At 42.5% G+C, this 12,136-nt stretch overlaps 1 protein-coding gene across 2 annotated transcripts in view; it reads left to right on the forward strand.

Moving 5' to 3' along the window:
• CEP126 (centrosomal protein 126) overlaps positions 1 to 3,189 on the forward strand; it is a 38,255-nt gene extending 35,066 nt beyond the window's left edge. For both annotated transcript variants that reach the window (XM_039564065.1, XM_039564078.1), the window contains exon 11: positions 2,525 to 3,189. In XM_039564065.1, the coding sequence (XP_039419999.1) occupies position 2,525 (1 nt within the window). In that variant the 3' untranslated portion in view covers positions 2,526 to 3,189. The remainder of the gene's footprint in view (positions 1 to 2,524) is intronic.
• Positions 3,190 to 12,136: the final 8,947 nt, after the last annotated feature.

Genomic DNA, 12,136 nt, shown 5'->3' on the forward strand with positions numbered 1-12,136 from the left:
CGTATATTCTAGACTTTGTCAGTTTGAAACAAAATATGATACCTGGCATGTAAAGAAATGAATAGGCAGATGAGTGTCTGAAGTACAAAATTTACATTACAAATGTTCAGTGTATGATGCAGGAGTTAGTATTTATAATTCTGTATCATCAGTCTTCTCCTGTACTATAAATTTACACTGAAGAAAAATTATAGACATGACCATTTACTCAGAAACATAGAATCATACAATTATTTTGGTTGAAAAGATCTATCAGATCATCAAGTCCAACCATTAACCCGGGACTGCCCAGTCCATCCCTAACCCACATCTTTTAAGCGCCAAATCTACACATCTTTTGAATACCTCCAGGAATGAGGACTCTACCACTACCCCGTGAAGCGTGTTTCAATGATTGACAACCTTTTCCATGAAGAAAATCATCCTAATGTCCAATCTCCAAACCTCCCCTGACACAATTTGAGGCTGTTTCCTCTTGTCTTGTCGCTTGTTATTTGAGAGAAGAGACCAACCCCCACCTGGCTACACCCTCCTTCAGGCAGTTGTAGAGAGCAGTAAGGTCCCCCTGAGCCTCCTTTTCTCCAGGCTAAACACCCCCAGCTCCCTCAGCTGCTCCTCACAGGACTTGTGCTCCAGACCCTTCCCCAGCTCCGCTGCCCTTCTCTGGACACTCTCCAGCCCCTCAATGTCTTTCTGGCAGTGAGGGGCCCAGAACTGAGCACAGGATTGGAGGTGTGGCCTCAGCAGTGCCGAGTACGGGGGGACGGTCACTGCCCTGGTCCTGCTGGCCACACCACTGCTGATGCAGGCCAGGATGCCATTGGCCTTCTTGGCGACCTGGGCACAGCTGGATCATGTTCAGCCACTGTTGACCAATACCCCTAGGGTTCTTTTCCACCAGGCAGTTTTCCAGCCCCTCCCCCCAGCCTGTAGCACTGCCTGGGGTTGTTGTGACCCCAAGGGCAGGATCTGACCTCAGCCTTGTTGAACCTCTTACAATTGGCCTTGACCCATCGATCCAGCCTGTCCGGATTGCCCTGCAGAGCCGCCAGCAGATCAGCACTCCCACCCAACTTGGTGTCAGCTGCAAAGTGACTGAGGGTATATTCATCCCCTCATCCAGATCATTGATAAAGAGCTGGCCCTAGCACCAAGCCCTTGGGAAACCCACTTGTGACCAGGTGCCAGCTGGATATAACTCCAGTCACCACCAGTCTCTGGGCTCCACCAGCTAGACAATTTACCCAGTGAGGAGTGCATCCATTCACACCATAAGCAGCCAGTTTTCTGGAAGACTGCTGTGGGAAACTGTGCCAAAGACTTTCTAAAGTCCAGGCAAACAGTAAGTACAGCCTTTCCTGTGTCCACTAAGTGCATCACCTGGTCATAGAAGGAGATCAGGTCGATCAAAGAGGACCTGCCTTTCCTAAACCCACTCTGGCTGGGCCTGACACCCTGGTGGTCCTGTACGTGCTGTGTGATCACACCCAAGATGATCTGCTTCACATACTGCATATACTTTACTGGATAAGCTGTTACCAAAAATGTTAGAGGAAGTATTCTTTATTCATAAGGCTTTTGCAGCTTTCTGAATTTGAGACCAAAACACCCCAGGAAGCATCCCAGCTCCTAAATTCAAAATGATTGCCTGGTTTCACAGTGGGACTGTGAAAAGACCACGGTGCATCACTGCCTTTCTTCCTGTGAACCTGAGTAATAGGTATGACTCGGAACCTCAGCTTCCTTTCTTCCACCTCCCATCTTATAAATTTAGTGTTTTGTGGCTAAACAGCTTGTAAATTTTTTATTTTTCTGCACAGTTACCTTTATTGGATCTAACTGTGTTTTAATAATGCATTTTTGAACTTGTTCTCTGGTCCTTCATGGTCTGTCCTACATTAAAAAAAAAAGAAACAAAGCTGTTCTCCTCATGAATGCATTTTCCTGGCTTTCAGTAGTCAGAATTCTTTCTTGGCTGACTGGTCTGTGACAAAGCTTTCTCCCACTAATTCATCTACAAGATTTTTGTTTCATGAATAAGATACAAACACTAGACATTTAAGACCCTTCTTTCACTACAAGTATATACTTACACATTAAAACAGCTGTCCAGCTATAGATATACATTTAAATCTCAGCCACTGTTTTGGAATTCTTCTTGATGATAAGAATGAACTGTCATACGAGTACCCAGCTGCAGAAAAAGTACAGATGAATGAGATTTCATCAAATCTGCTAGGAGAAACAATGGGGTTTAAAATTTTTAATTTACCAAGAGAACAACCTGTTTCAACTCTCCTTGTTTCAGAGCACCCAAATAAAGTATGGATATTTACTCAGTAATTTCTGTGAAGGACATTGTACTCTGTAATACCAACCTCTAAATCCAGATGAAGGTATGCAGTTACTTGTACAGTGGACAACAGATCACATGGTACCATCAAATGATGTTTCTTGAATGTTACACATAATCACATTTCTGTTTATATACATGTACATCTCATTGTTTTCTATTTTATTATAGAGTATTCATCAGTGCATATCCTCCCCTTGGGTGAGCCCTGCAATAGCCTCACAGCAGTACCAGAGTACCTCCAGCTGGCAACCCGCTGCAGTTGTGCAGGAGACACTGGCATTATCTGCTACAGGATCTTGTGGCTTTATGTACTTTATATGCAGTGTGTATACTGTTTGACACTACAAAATTAGCAACAAAATTTAAAAGAAAGCAGAAATTCAAATAATGAATGTCAATTGACTGGTAAGCATTTTTAGGATAACTAAGTCTATTTTATTCTGCAATTTATTGTAAAATTAATTTTAAAAGACCTGTCTGAATTGTTATGCCAGTTCTGGATTAAAGCCCTTTTGTTAACCAGCATGATACCTAAATCTGTGAAGTTAGTTAATTGCTAAGAAATGGTGACTTTTTAACTTCTCCTTTTTCACTTCCTCTGCTGTTTCGGTACAAAGTAGATAAGCATTCATAGAATCATAAAATCACAGAATCATTTTGGTTGGAAGATCATTGAGTCCAATCTGACACCACTGTGTTTATCACTAAACCAAGTCCCCAAGTGCCATATCCGCATCTCTTTTTTTTTAAAACAAGCAGAATCAGTCAACAAATCTAGGCTGGTAATCAGCTGCAAGAAGCAATAAAAACAATTTACGAAATCTCTCCATTTATAACTCCCTATTAGATGCCTGATTTTCTGTTCATATCTACACAGTAACAATTGTAGGATTTGTCTGGGAGGTTAAGCACTCCCGTACTTCCAACAGAGCTGTGCCTGAACCCCACACAGCATGACTGCTAGTCTTTGAAACAAACTGTATGGAAGCTTAGGAGAGCTTTATTTTGGGAGTGGACTCAGTGCCATACCAGTGCAACCACGGGAACATGTCCCCCCCCTTTAGAGACTGGTATTCTGTAAATCGAGTGCATCTTTCCAAAAGAAGCTCTTAAGTGATTATTTTGCAAAAGTATTTTAAAAACTTTGTTGTTCCCCATCATACCAAGATCATCATATCGTCTTTAAAAAGTGCTGCCATTGCTTAGGAAGGAACCAGCCTGTAAGAAAAAGAGAAAAGGAAAGCATGTGCCCATCATAAAACTTGAGAGTTTATCAGGGTTTAGAAGTACCTGCTGGTGCATCGTGTCAGCTGAGACTAAGGTGATCTATATATAGCAAATAGCAGCTGAAATTTTACAAAGGAGGTTTAGGGAAAGATTGATTTTTTTCAAGAAAATATGTTGAAGAATGGAATAATAAATAATAAATAACCTTTCTCCTCTAGCTAGGCATTGCAACATCTTTGGAGGAAAAATCTGACAGGCTTAAAAGGGGCTGACTTCAGTCTGGAGCCTGTTAAGATAAACTGTATTTAAACATCAAAACTGCAGAAACTTGGTGTCTTATGACCACTGTTGCCATCTGTTCTGACTGTTCTGCCGGAAAAGGGAGACTCTAGCTGAAGTCCACGTCGCTAATGGATTTTGATGTGTGTCAGTACTTACTGGGTCTTTGGTGCTCAAATAAATGTAGAATTCCCTGCAAAAGGCATGAAACAAATGAACAAGGAGCATTTTGAGTTGGAAGTCAAAATTGGTTTGCACAGAAATACTGAGTCCTTACATCTCTGTTTGTAAGCAGTCCCCTGCGACATTCCAGTATGGTGAGGATTTCATATTTAAATAGTGGGGGAAGGTTTCCCCACAGAGATTAAGAGAGGGGAAAGCAAATAATCCAAATACCAGAGGCCATGGTAGTGGCTAGTCAGCAAGCCAGAGCACCAGCTTAACCAGGTTTCTACTGCAGTTAATCGGTTTAGGTGGTAAAAGTAAAGCTCATAAGTCAACTTCCTCAGTTACATGAAGACATTCTTTCAAAAACAGCTGCTTGCATTTACTTTTTTCTAGGAAAATAGTTTCAAATTAGGTTTTTGATTTAGAATTACAGGCTTCAACTCAAAGGTAATAACCTTGTTTCTGAGGCCACTTTGGCTCTTGTGACAATAGTGAAGTATAGTTTTTGTTTAGGTGTCTAAACAGGGTCACCCTTAGGCATCAGGAATGTGCACTATGGGAGTGGGCCCAGGGGCAGCAGCTGGATTCTGAGCACTTGTGAAAAGCCAGAGCAGAGCCTCATGAAGGTGTCATTGACAAGCAGCCTCCCCGAGTGCAGACGTGGCCAGGAGAGGGCCAGGGTTAGAAGAAACGGGCTGATGTTAACACAACCTTTGTGCCCCATCAGGGGTTTACAGGGCATGAAAGCACCCCTACCAAGGTCCGCCTTTTCCTCCATCACCTGTATAGCAGCCTCCAATGCTGCCAGGAAGAAAATCTAGGAGGGCACCACCTAGCCACCATCCACTCCAGCACCTGCAGCTAGGCTTTAGGATGGCAGGAGCCAGTGTACCTGAGGCCTGCCATTGGCATTGGAGGCAGAATGACAGGCATGACAATGCTGTGGATATGAGGGATAGGTGCAGCTGCAGACACATGAGGACTATACCAAGTCCTCAGTGCTGACAGGGACAGGCAGCAAGACAGGGACTAGCTGGGCTGCAGCTGGAGCTACCACAGCAGCCTGGGGGTTCTGGACAAGACTCTGGTTCTCCTTTCTCTTCTGGAACTTTCTTCCAGCTAGGGTCATTAGACAGCAGGGTCCTTGCTATGCCCTTTGATAAGCAGAGGCAAGAGCTGCAGCAGTAATGGGAGGGAAGAGGGGGACTGGGAGAAGTCAGAGACCTTTCTCCTCCAGCCACTGCCAGGTCCTGGTCAATTTGCTCTCATGGGGAAAATAGTATTTTCTGGAGCTACCAGATTCACAGGCTAACAGAACTGCAGCCCTGTGAAGGGGGAAGGCCTTTGCAGAACCACTACTGACACCTGTAAATGATGTTTCAAGCATTTTGAACACTATGTTTTGCAGCCAAAACAGGCACAAGAAAACTCTTATGACAGTGTTTGGAGGCAGCCAACGTGTGTGTAAAACTGCAGCAGTGAACACTACTGTGCCATACAACCACAGGCTGTTAGGAGGGTGCATCAAAGCATTTGAGACTACAGGGCTACCTCAAAATACACATTTGCCTGTATTAGGCCAGTATATAGTATACAAGTCTTGAGCTGTGTCGCAGCATCTTTGGTAAAGCCCCCGCTGGGAGAAGAACCTGATTGATACTGTCAAATTCTGCAGACAAAACAGATATGACAATGCACAGTACAAAAGAAACCAGAAAAATATGGGCAGAGTGCCATCTAAAACATGGCTGGTGGTGTGTGGGAATGACCAGACTTACTTCTCACCAAATACACTGAAAGACATCTGCTCCATCAAGTAGACCATCAAGGAGATGCCATATCCTTTTTTCATCCTCATCATAATATTCATAATCATCTGGCTCATAATGGTTCCTTCTCTAATACCATTGCTTTTATAAGAGGGAATTCACCCAAAGTTAATTTGGCCCCTTATAACTAGAGATGACTCCACAATGTTTTTGAAATTGTATTTCAAATCATAGCCACACGATTCCTTCAATATTGAATATAAATCCCAAGCCAGCAGCAATGGTGGCAGTGATCCAGAGTGACAGAAGTGTCTGTGGGTGACACAAATCTACACATAAAGTCTCTATTATTGTATACATTAATTTTGTTCTTGTTTTGAGAAGGAAGCAATTGCTTAACATTTTTATTTAATCTGTATGCAATAGTTTGTGCTCTTTCAGAGAAATGAGAACAAAAAAGAAAAAAGGAAAAAAAATTGAATGAAGAAAAATGAAAAAGGGAAAGGGAAGGAAAGAGAAGGAAAGGGAAGGAAAGAGAAGGAAAGAGAAGGAAAGGGAAGGAAAGGAAAGGGAAGGAAAGGGAAGGGAAGGAAAGAGAAGGAAATGGAAGGGAAGGAAAGGGAAGGGGAAGGGAAGGGAAAGGGGAAGGGAAGGAAAGGGGAAGGGGAGGGGAAGGGAAAGGGAGGGGAAGGGGAAGGGGAGGAGAATGGGAAGGGGAGGAGAATGGGAAGGGGAGGGGAGGGGAGGGGAGGGGAGGGGAGGGGGAGGGAGGGGAGGGAGGGGAGGGGAGGGGAGGGGAGGGGAGGAAAAAAGTCACTTTCCTATGCTTTTTATTCAATTTTCAGCAATGTTTTTATTTAATCTTCCTATTTGTGCTGTGATGAGACTCTAAAAGATGCTGAATCTCTTGAAGGTTGTGCCATCCTGCAGTTAGGTAAAAATACCAGTAGAATGGACGATTTTCTGTTATTGAATGATCATGAAAGAGTTGTGCCATTAAGCAAACTGAAAAAATGAAAACATATTTCTAAAAAAAGAAATGCTCCTGAAATAATTCATATTTGGAATTTTCATCAAAGAAAAAAACACACTAAAGTTCAAATATTTCTGTTTATATTTAAAAGTCTGACTTTTCACTTCAAGATAAGATTTTGAGACTAGCTTAATAAGATTAGTCAAAAGCTATGTGAAATGTTTTATTTCAGGTCCACTTAAATATTCGGTAATTTCTTGCCTGTGGAAATTATTTCCTGTTCTGATTTTTCAGCCATCTAATAAAAAAAAAAAAACTTACACAATCTATTCAAGAGGTCTGAACTCTGTTCTCAGCTGTAGGCAAAGGGTTTGGCATTGGGGAACATGGCCTTCAGAGGTTGTTTGGTCAGAGTACTGGAGTTACTCTCTTGTGGTTATTCACATTGAAGCACTCATTTCTGTGTTGTCCAGTCAGCCCATCCCCCTGGTCTCCCTTTGGAGAACAGAGCCATGTGGGGATATGGGGGGAAGGATGAGTATTTACACAGACCTTTCATGATACCGCTCTTAACAGCAGGCAGAACTAGGGAGACAGAACACAGGGTGCTAAGGGTGAACTTCTTTCCCTTCCTGTAGAGTGAGTCCTACCAAAGACAAGAGGTGACTTGGCTGGAAGGTTGTGCATTCAGGTTAAGCGTTTAATGACCTACATTTGGTGGAGCTGATGAGTGAGCTTGGGATTTCCTAGACAGCTCCTAAGCCAGTAATAAGTTTTTCCCCATTTTCTCAGATTGTTAGAAAGCTGGATGAAAATGTGAAAGCGATTATGTCCTTCAGAGCTCTTCAAATGACTGTACCATCCGCACCCTGTGACTAAGTCCCTCTCTCTGTCTGTCTGAGATCGTCAGAGGGGATCGTTTTCTTTCTGAAGCACAATGTGCTGTAAGGTCTCGTGGGATGCCAGAGGCTTCATGCACACAATGCGCCTTTGCAGGCAGAACTAAACCTTCCAACTCAATGATCTTATTACACATATGTGTGTTTGTTTTATAGAGGGATGAAGATATATAGGGTATGCATAAACAAATTCTTATCCTTAGTAATGAGCACTGCTTCTGACAGTGCTTTTTTCTTTTGTTTTTGGACTCCAGGGTGTGGCACACTATAATGCAAACTTCTGTGTTGTTGCTGCAAAAATACCCTGCTGCGTTTGTCTTCTTTCAAGGGGGGGTTGTAGACCAAATATGGCCCAAGCCTGTTTGATAGTTCTCTCGTAAATGAAATGATGACAATCCTCTTGTGACTAGGAAACATTCCAGAGCTGGGGTGTAGGGTTACACAATGGTACAGTGTCTTGCCCCTGATTTATAATTTGAAAAGCAGATTGTGTTCAGACAGAATGTGAGTTGAACAATGAGGTTTCTAGTCCTGATCTCATTAACAGAGATTTATACCAAGAGGCTATTGTATCTTGTTCTTTTGCTCTGCCATGCCAGCAAACATTCATAAAGTTATTTAAAAAAGAAAGCTTCTGTCACACACTTAGGTCAGAAAGTTCTCAGGAAAACAGCTAGTCAAATACAGAGTGGTCTCAATCTGCACTTAGCTAAGGCTTATGTTTCTGGCCTTAATAAGTCTCAGAATGATTGCTTGATCAAACATCATACTCAAGCTTATTACATGTAAAGATTTGTGGAGACATGGCTTAAAATGCCTTTTCACATATTTATGTTTGTTCATGGTTGAGTCACTCTAAGATAGCTTAATATTTGAAAATCATACATAATCACCAAAAGAATGTTCTTCCAGTGCAGAAGAACCAACAGAAGGTGAAATAACAATAACATCCTGAGAGCTACTTTCCCTCCTGCTGCCCCGGAGCCTCTGTGCTAAATTAAAGGTTATAAAGACATGGCCTGGAACCTGCTCTTTGTTGACAGCTGAGTAGTCATTGTGCATCCAGAAGAGGATGTACAGCACATTAATTAATATTTCAGTAATGCTGCCAGGGAATTTGGCCTGATCACCAGTAGAAAGAAAATCGAGGTTCTTTTCCACACTCACCATGCTAGAAAATAGACTGGCCTATCCATATGTTTTGAGAACACAGCTCTGAAGCCTGAAGACCAATTCTGCTCAGAGAAGTTTAGCAGGAGGCTGTCTCGGAGTGTCACAGCAAGACATGAAGTCACACAGAGCACAGCAAAATCCAGCATGGCTCTTAGGAGATTAAAGGGCAGCATATCTGCAGTACAGGAGGCATCTGGCTTCAAAGTACCACACAGCTGTCATCACCGCTTTCTCATACTCATGTGAAACATGGACAGCTTATCATTATTGAGGCATGTGACTTCCCAATTTCACCTGCACTGACTACTGTGCTGTTGCTGGTATAAATAAGCACACACTGCAATTAGCCTGTTATTCAAAGTCCTGTCAAATATCAAGTGCTGTAGTAATACTCCCGTGAGCTGTGTTCTCTCAGTCAGTTGATGCACATGTCAGATGAGAGGCCTTTCCACCCCAAATTTGACAGCCAGTTTCCACATTTTAAACACTCGAGAGTAGGTGAGGAGACAGAGCAGCAGAAACATGTCAGGCAAACCTTCAGATAGCAGCCACTCCATGTCACAGAAAACTGCTGCTAAATAGCATCTCCTGTTGCAAAGAACATGGATTGGCCAGATTGCACGTAGAGAAAGAAATGCTCTGCAGTACAGGGGCACGGAGAACAGTGGGTGTTGTAGATTGACAGCACATCTTTGCTGTGTTCATTTTGTACTGTGACAATAGGACCCAGTAAGAACAACAGCTGAGTCTTTGCATGTTGAATGAACAGCAACAGTCGTCCTTAAATCCTGTGGTGGAACTGTAGCTAGGCCTTCTGTTTGGTCTCCTCTGCCTGAACTCCCAGTAGAGTTTAAAAGAAATTATACAACATCGTCTCATCAACTCCTGGCCTCAGTGTTACAGAAGAGTTGCACAGAATTTTTTAGTTTAATTTTTCCAACACATATTGAAATGGATTCAGGTTATCTTAGCTTCATATCATGTACCTTTGCTCTCTGGTAAGCCTGGGGAAATAGGAACATATAGTTCACTTCTGTGCCCTTCAAAGTTTTGCAAGTTTTTCCCGAGTTCAGACTGTACTGCAATAGCAGCTTGTCTATCTTGTTAATGACTTGTCACTGAACGCCAGACAGGCCAAATATGGACTAATTAAGATAGGAATGAATGACAGTTTCTAGGCAATATGTGAATGATAATCTTTAACTAACTTTGGCAGTCTTCTGCTTAATTCATACCTTTTTTCCTTTGGCTGATGTTTGGTGTTAAGTGATTGAAAAAGATGAACTTTTCCTTCTTTTTTTTTTCCCTCCAAATGTTTTAACTAGTCTTTATCTCCCACAATAGCCACACTTCCCATAAATCTTACTTTCAATCAAGAAAGTTCTCCTTTACAAGCTTCCTATCCAAGTGCAATTCATTTCTAGCGTTTTTACGCTTCCTTTATTATGAAGAGCTGGAGAGACAATCCTGACAGTTTGTTTTATGCCAGTTACTAAAGCCCTGTCAAAGGGCAATGATCTGACAAGACAGTGTTTGAAGCAATGAATCCTATGTTAAATCTTGACAACAAAAAAAAGTTTTCAATTGCCTTCTATGTTTACCTTCTTGCTCTCATCGCCATTCACACCCAGTGCAGCACTTACAGCACGATCACCCACTCTCCCCTCTGAAAACTGCCCTTCCCATGTTTCTAAGGACCTAGCCCTAGAGTAAGAAAAGCAGGGCTGAGGTCAAGCAGGAGAACTCTATGATAAAGTTTCTGTCCTCAGCTTTGGAAACAAGCTCCACAATGTCCTCAGCTTTGGAATCAAGCTCTGCAATGTGTCTTCTTAAATCATATTTTGTATTCACACAGTCAATAAGAAAAGATCCACGTTATTAGATCCCCACACTGTGATTTTGAAAAAAGGCAAACTTGACAGAAAGGGTCCTACTGGTAAGAGCAGATCATTATGGCAAACTCACTGTCTGAGGATTAGACCCCTACACAATAGACTACCAGGGCCAGCTCCTACAACCCTTACCTTGCTCTGAAATGTGTGTTCCACGTTAGCTGCGTTTGGTACATGTACTCTGTGGGTACCTCATTTTTCAGAGCCCTCAGGGACAAGTAGATTTGGAATCTCAAGTGCCTTAGAACAATGAGTGATGCCCAGGTAGTCTGTTAACTCGAGGTAGTAGCATTTCTGTGCATGGGTGAGAACCAAACTTTGGGTATGGATTAGGTACTGGACCTGTGTCCTGACCTTACGTATCCTCTTAGATATATGCATGTCATTCGGAATTTTGCAGAGGCTAATATCCTTTGGAGAACTAAATAATTAGTCCTGGCTTCTAGTTACTTTAAGATTGATAGATGGATGGATAGATAGATAGTCCAATAGTCATAGCAGTTGTGCTGCCTCATTATCTCAATGAATTAGGACAGAGAAGAGGAATATAAAAGACTTCTCCGACCCTACTGAGGTTACATTCTGCTTGAATAAATGAACATCTGTCTCCCGAGTCTGTCTCCTGCCTTTGCAATGGTCCAACCATATGGTCCAATCTCAGTGCCATTGAACCCCTATTAGGTCCCTTGCTCACAGGCTCTGATAGCTCATGTTAAAATCATAAGGTCATTTAGGTTAAAAAACTCCTTCAGATTACTGAGTCAAACCATCGATCCACCTAAGGAGTCACAGACCTGATCTGTCCATCCTCCCCTTCTCTGGAGATTTGCATCCCCATGGCTCAGCTGTACTTCACAGCCCAAAACATGTTAATGAACACCCAGGGGTGGGACCTGAGACACCTCGGGGCTCTGACTCACAAGCCTGGTCATGGACAGCACTGAAAGTAAAACAAGAGTGTTTTCCAGGCTTTCCTCAGGGGCTGTTACATAGGGGACATTCAAAGAAGAAATAATTGGCTAGAAAATACATACTTGCAAAAGAGAGACCCCCTGTATGCTCTCAGTACCCACCCACCTTCTCCTCTTTTCAGGGATCTGGTAGATGTTTTATGCTCTTCTGGCCATGAGTGCATGACAGAAAAGGAGAGGAAATGGCAGTATAACAACAACCACTACACAGGGACCATTTCCAACAAGGAAACTGTGCCTGGCACTGCATGTCAAGACAGTGGCTACACAGATACATAAATACTGGCTACACAGATTAATACCTCCGGGATTTATGACTGCAGCTAAAATAATTCTGTTTTCTTCTCAGTTTAGGCCTATTTTTAATTTTTTTTTCTCTGTTAATGTCGTTAAATCCATTGCCAGATCAATACCTAAGGAAAATGGTTG

Source organism: Corvus cornix, chromosome 1, assembly GCF_000738735.6.
Source record: "Corvus cornix cornix isolate S_Up_H32 chromosome 1, ASM73873v5, whole genome shotgun sequence".
In the NCBI taxonomy this organism is placed as follows: Eukaryota; Metazoa; Chordata; class Aves; order Passeriformes; family Corvidae; genus Corvus; species Corvus cornix.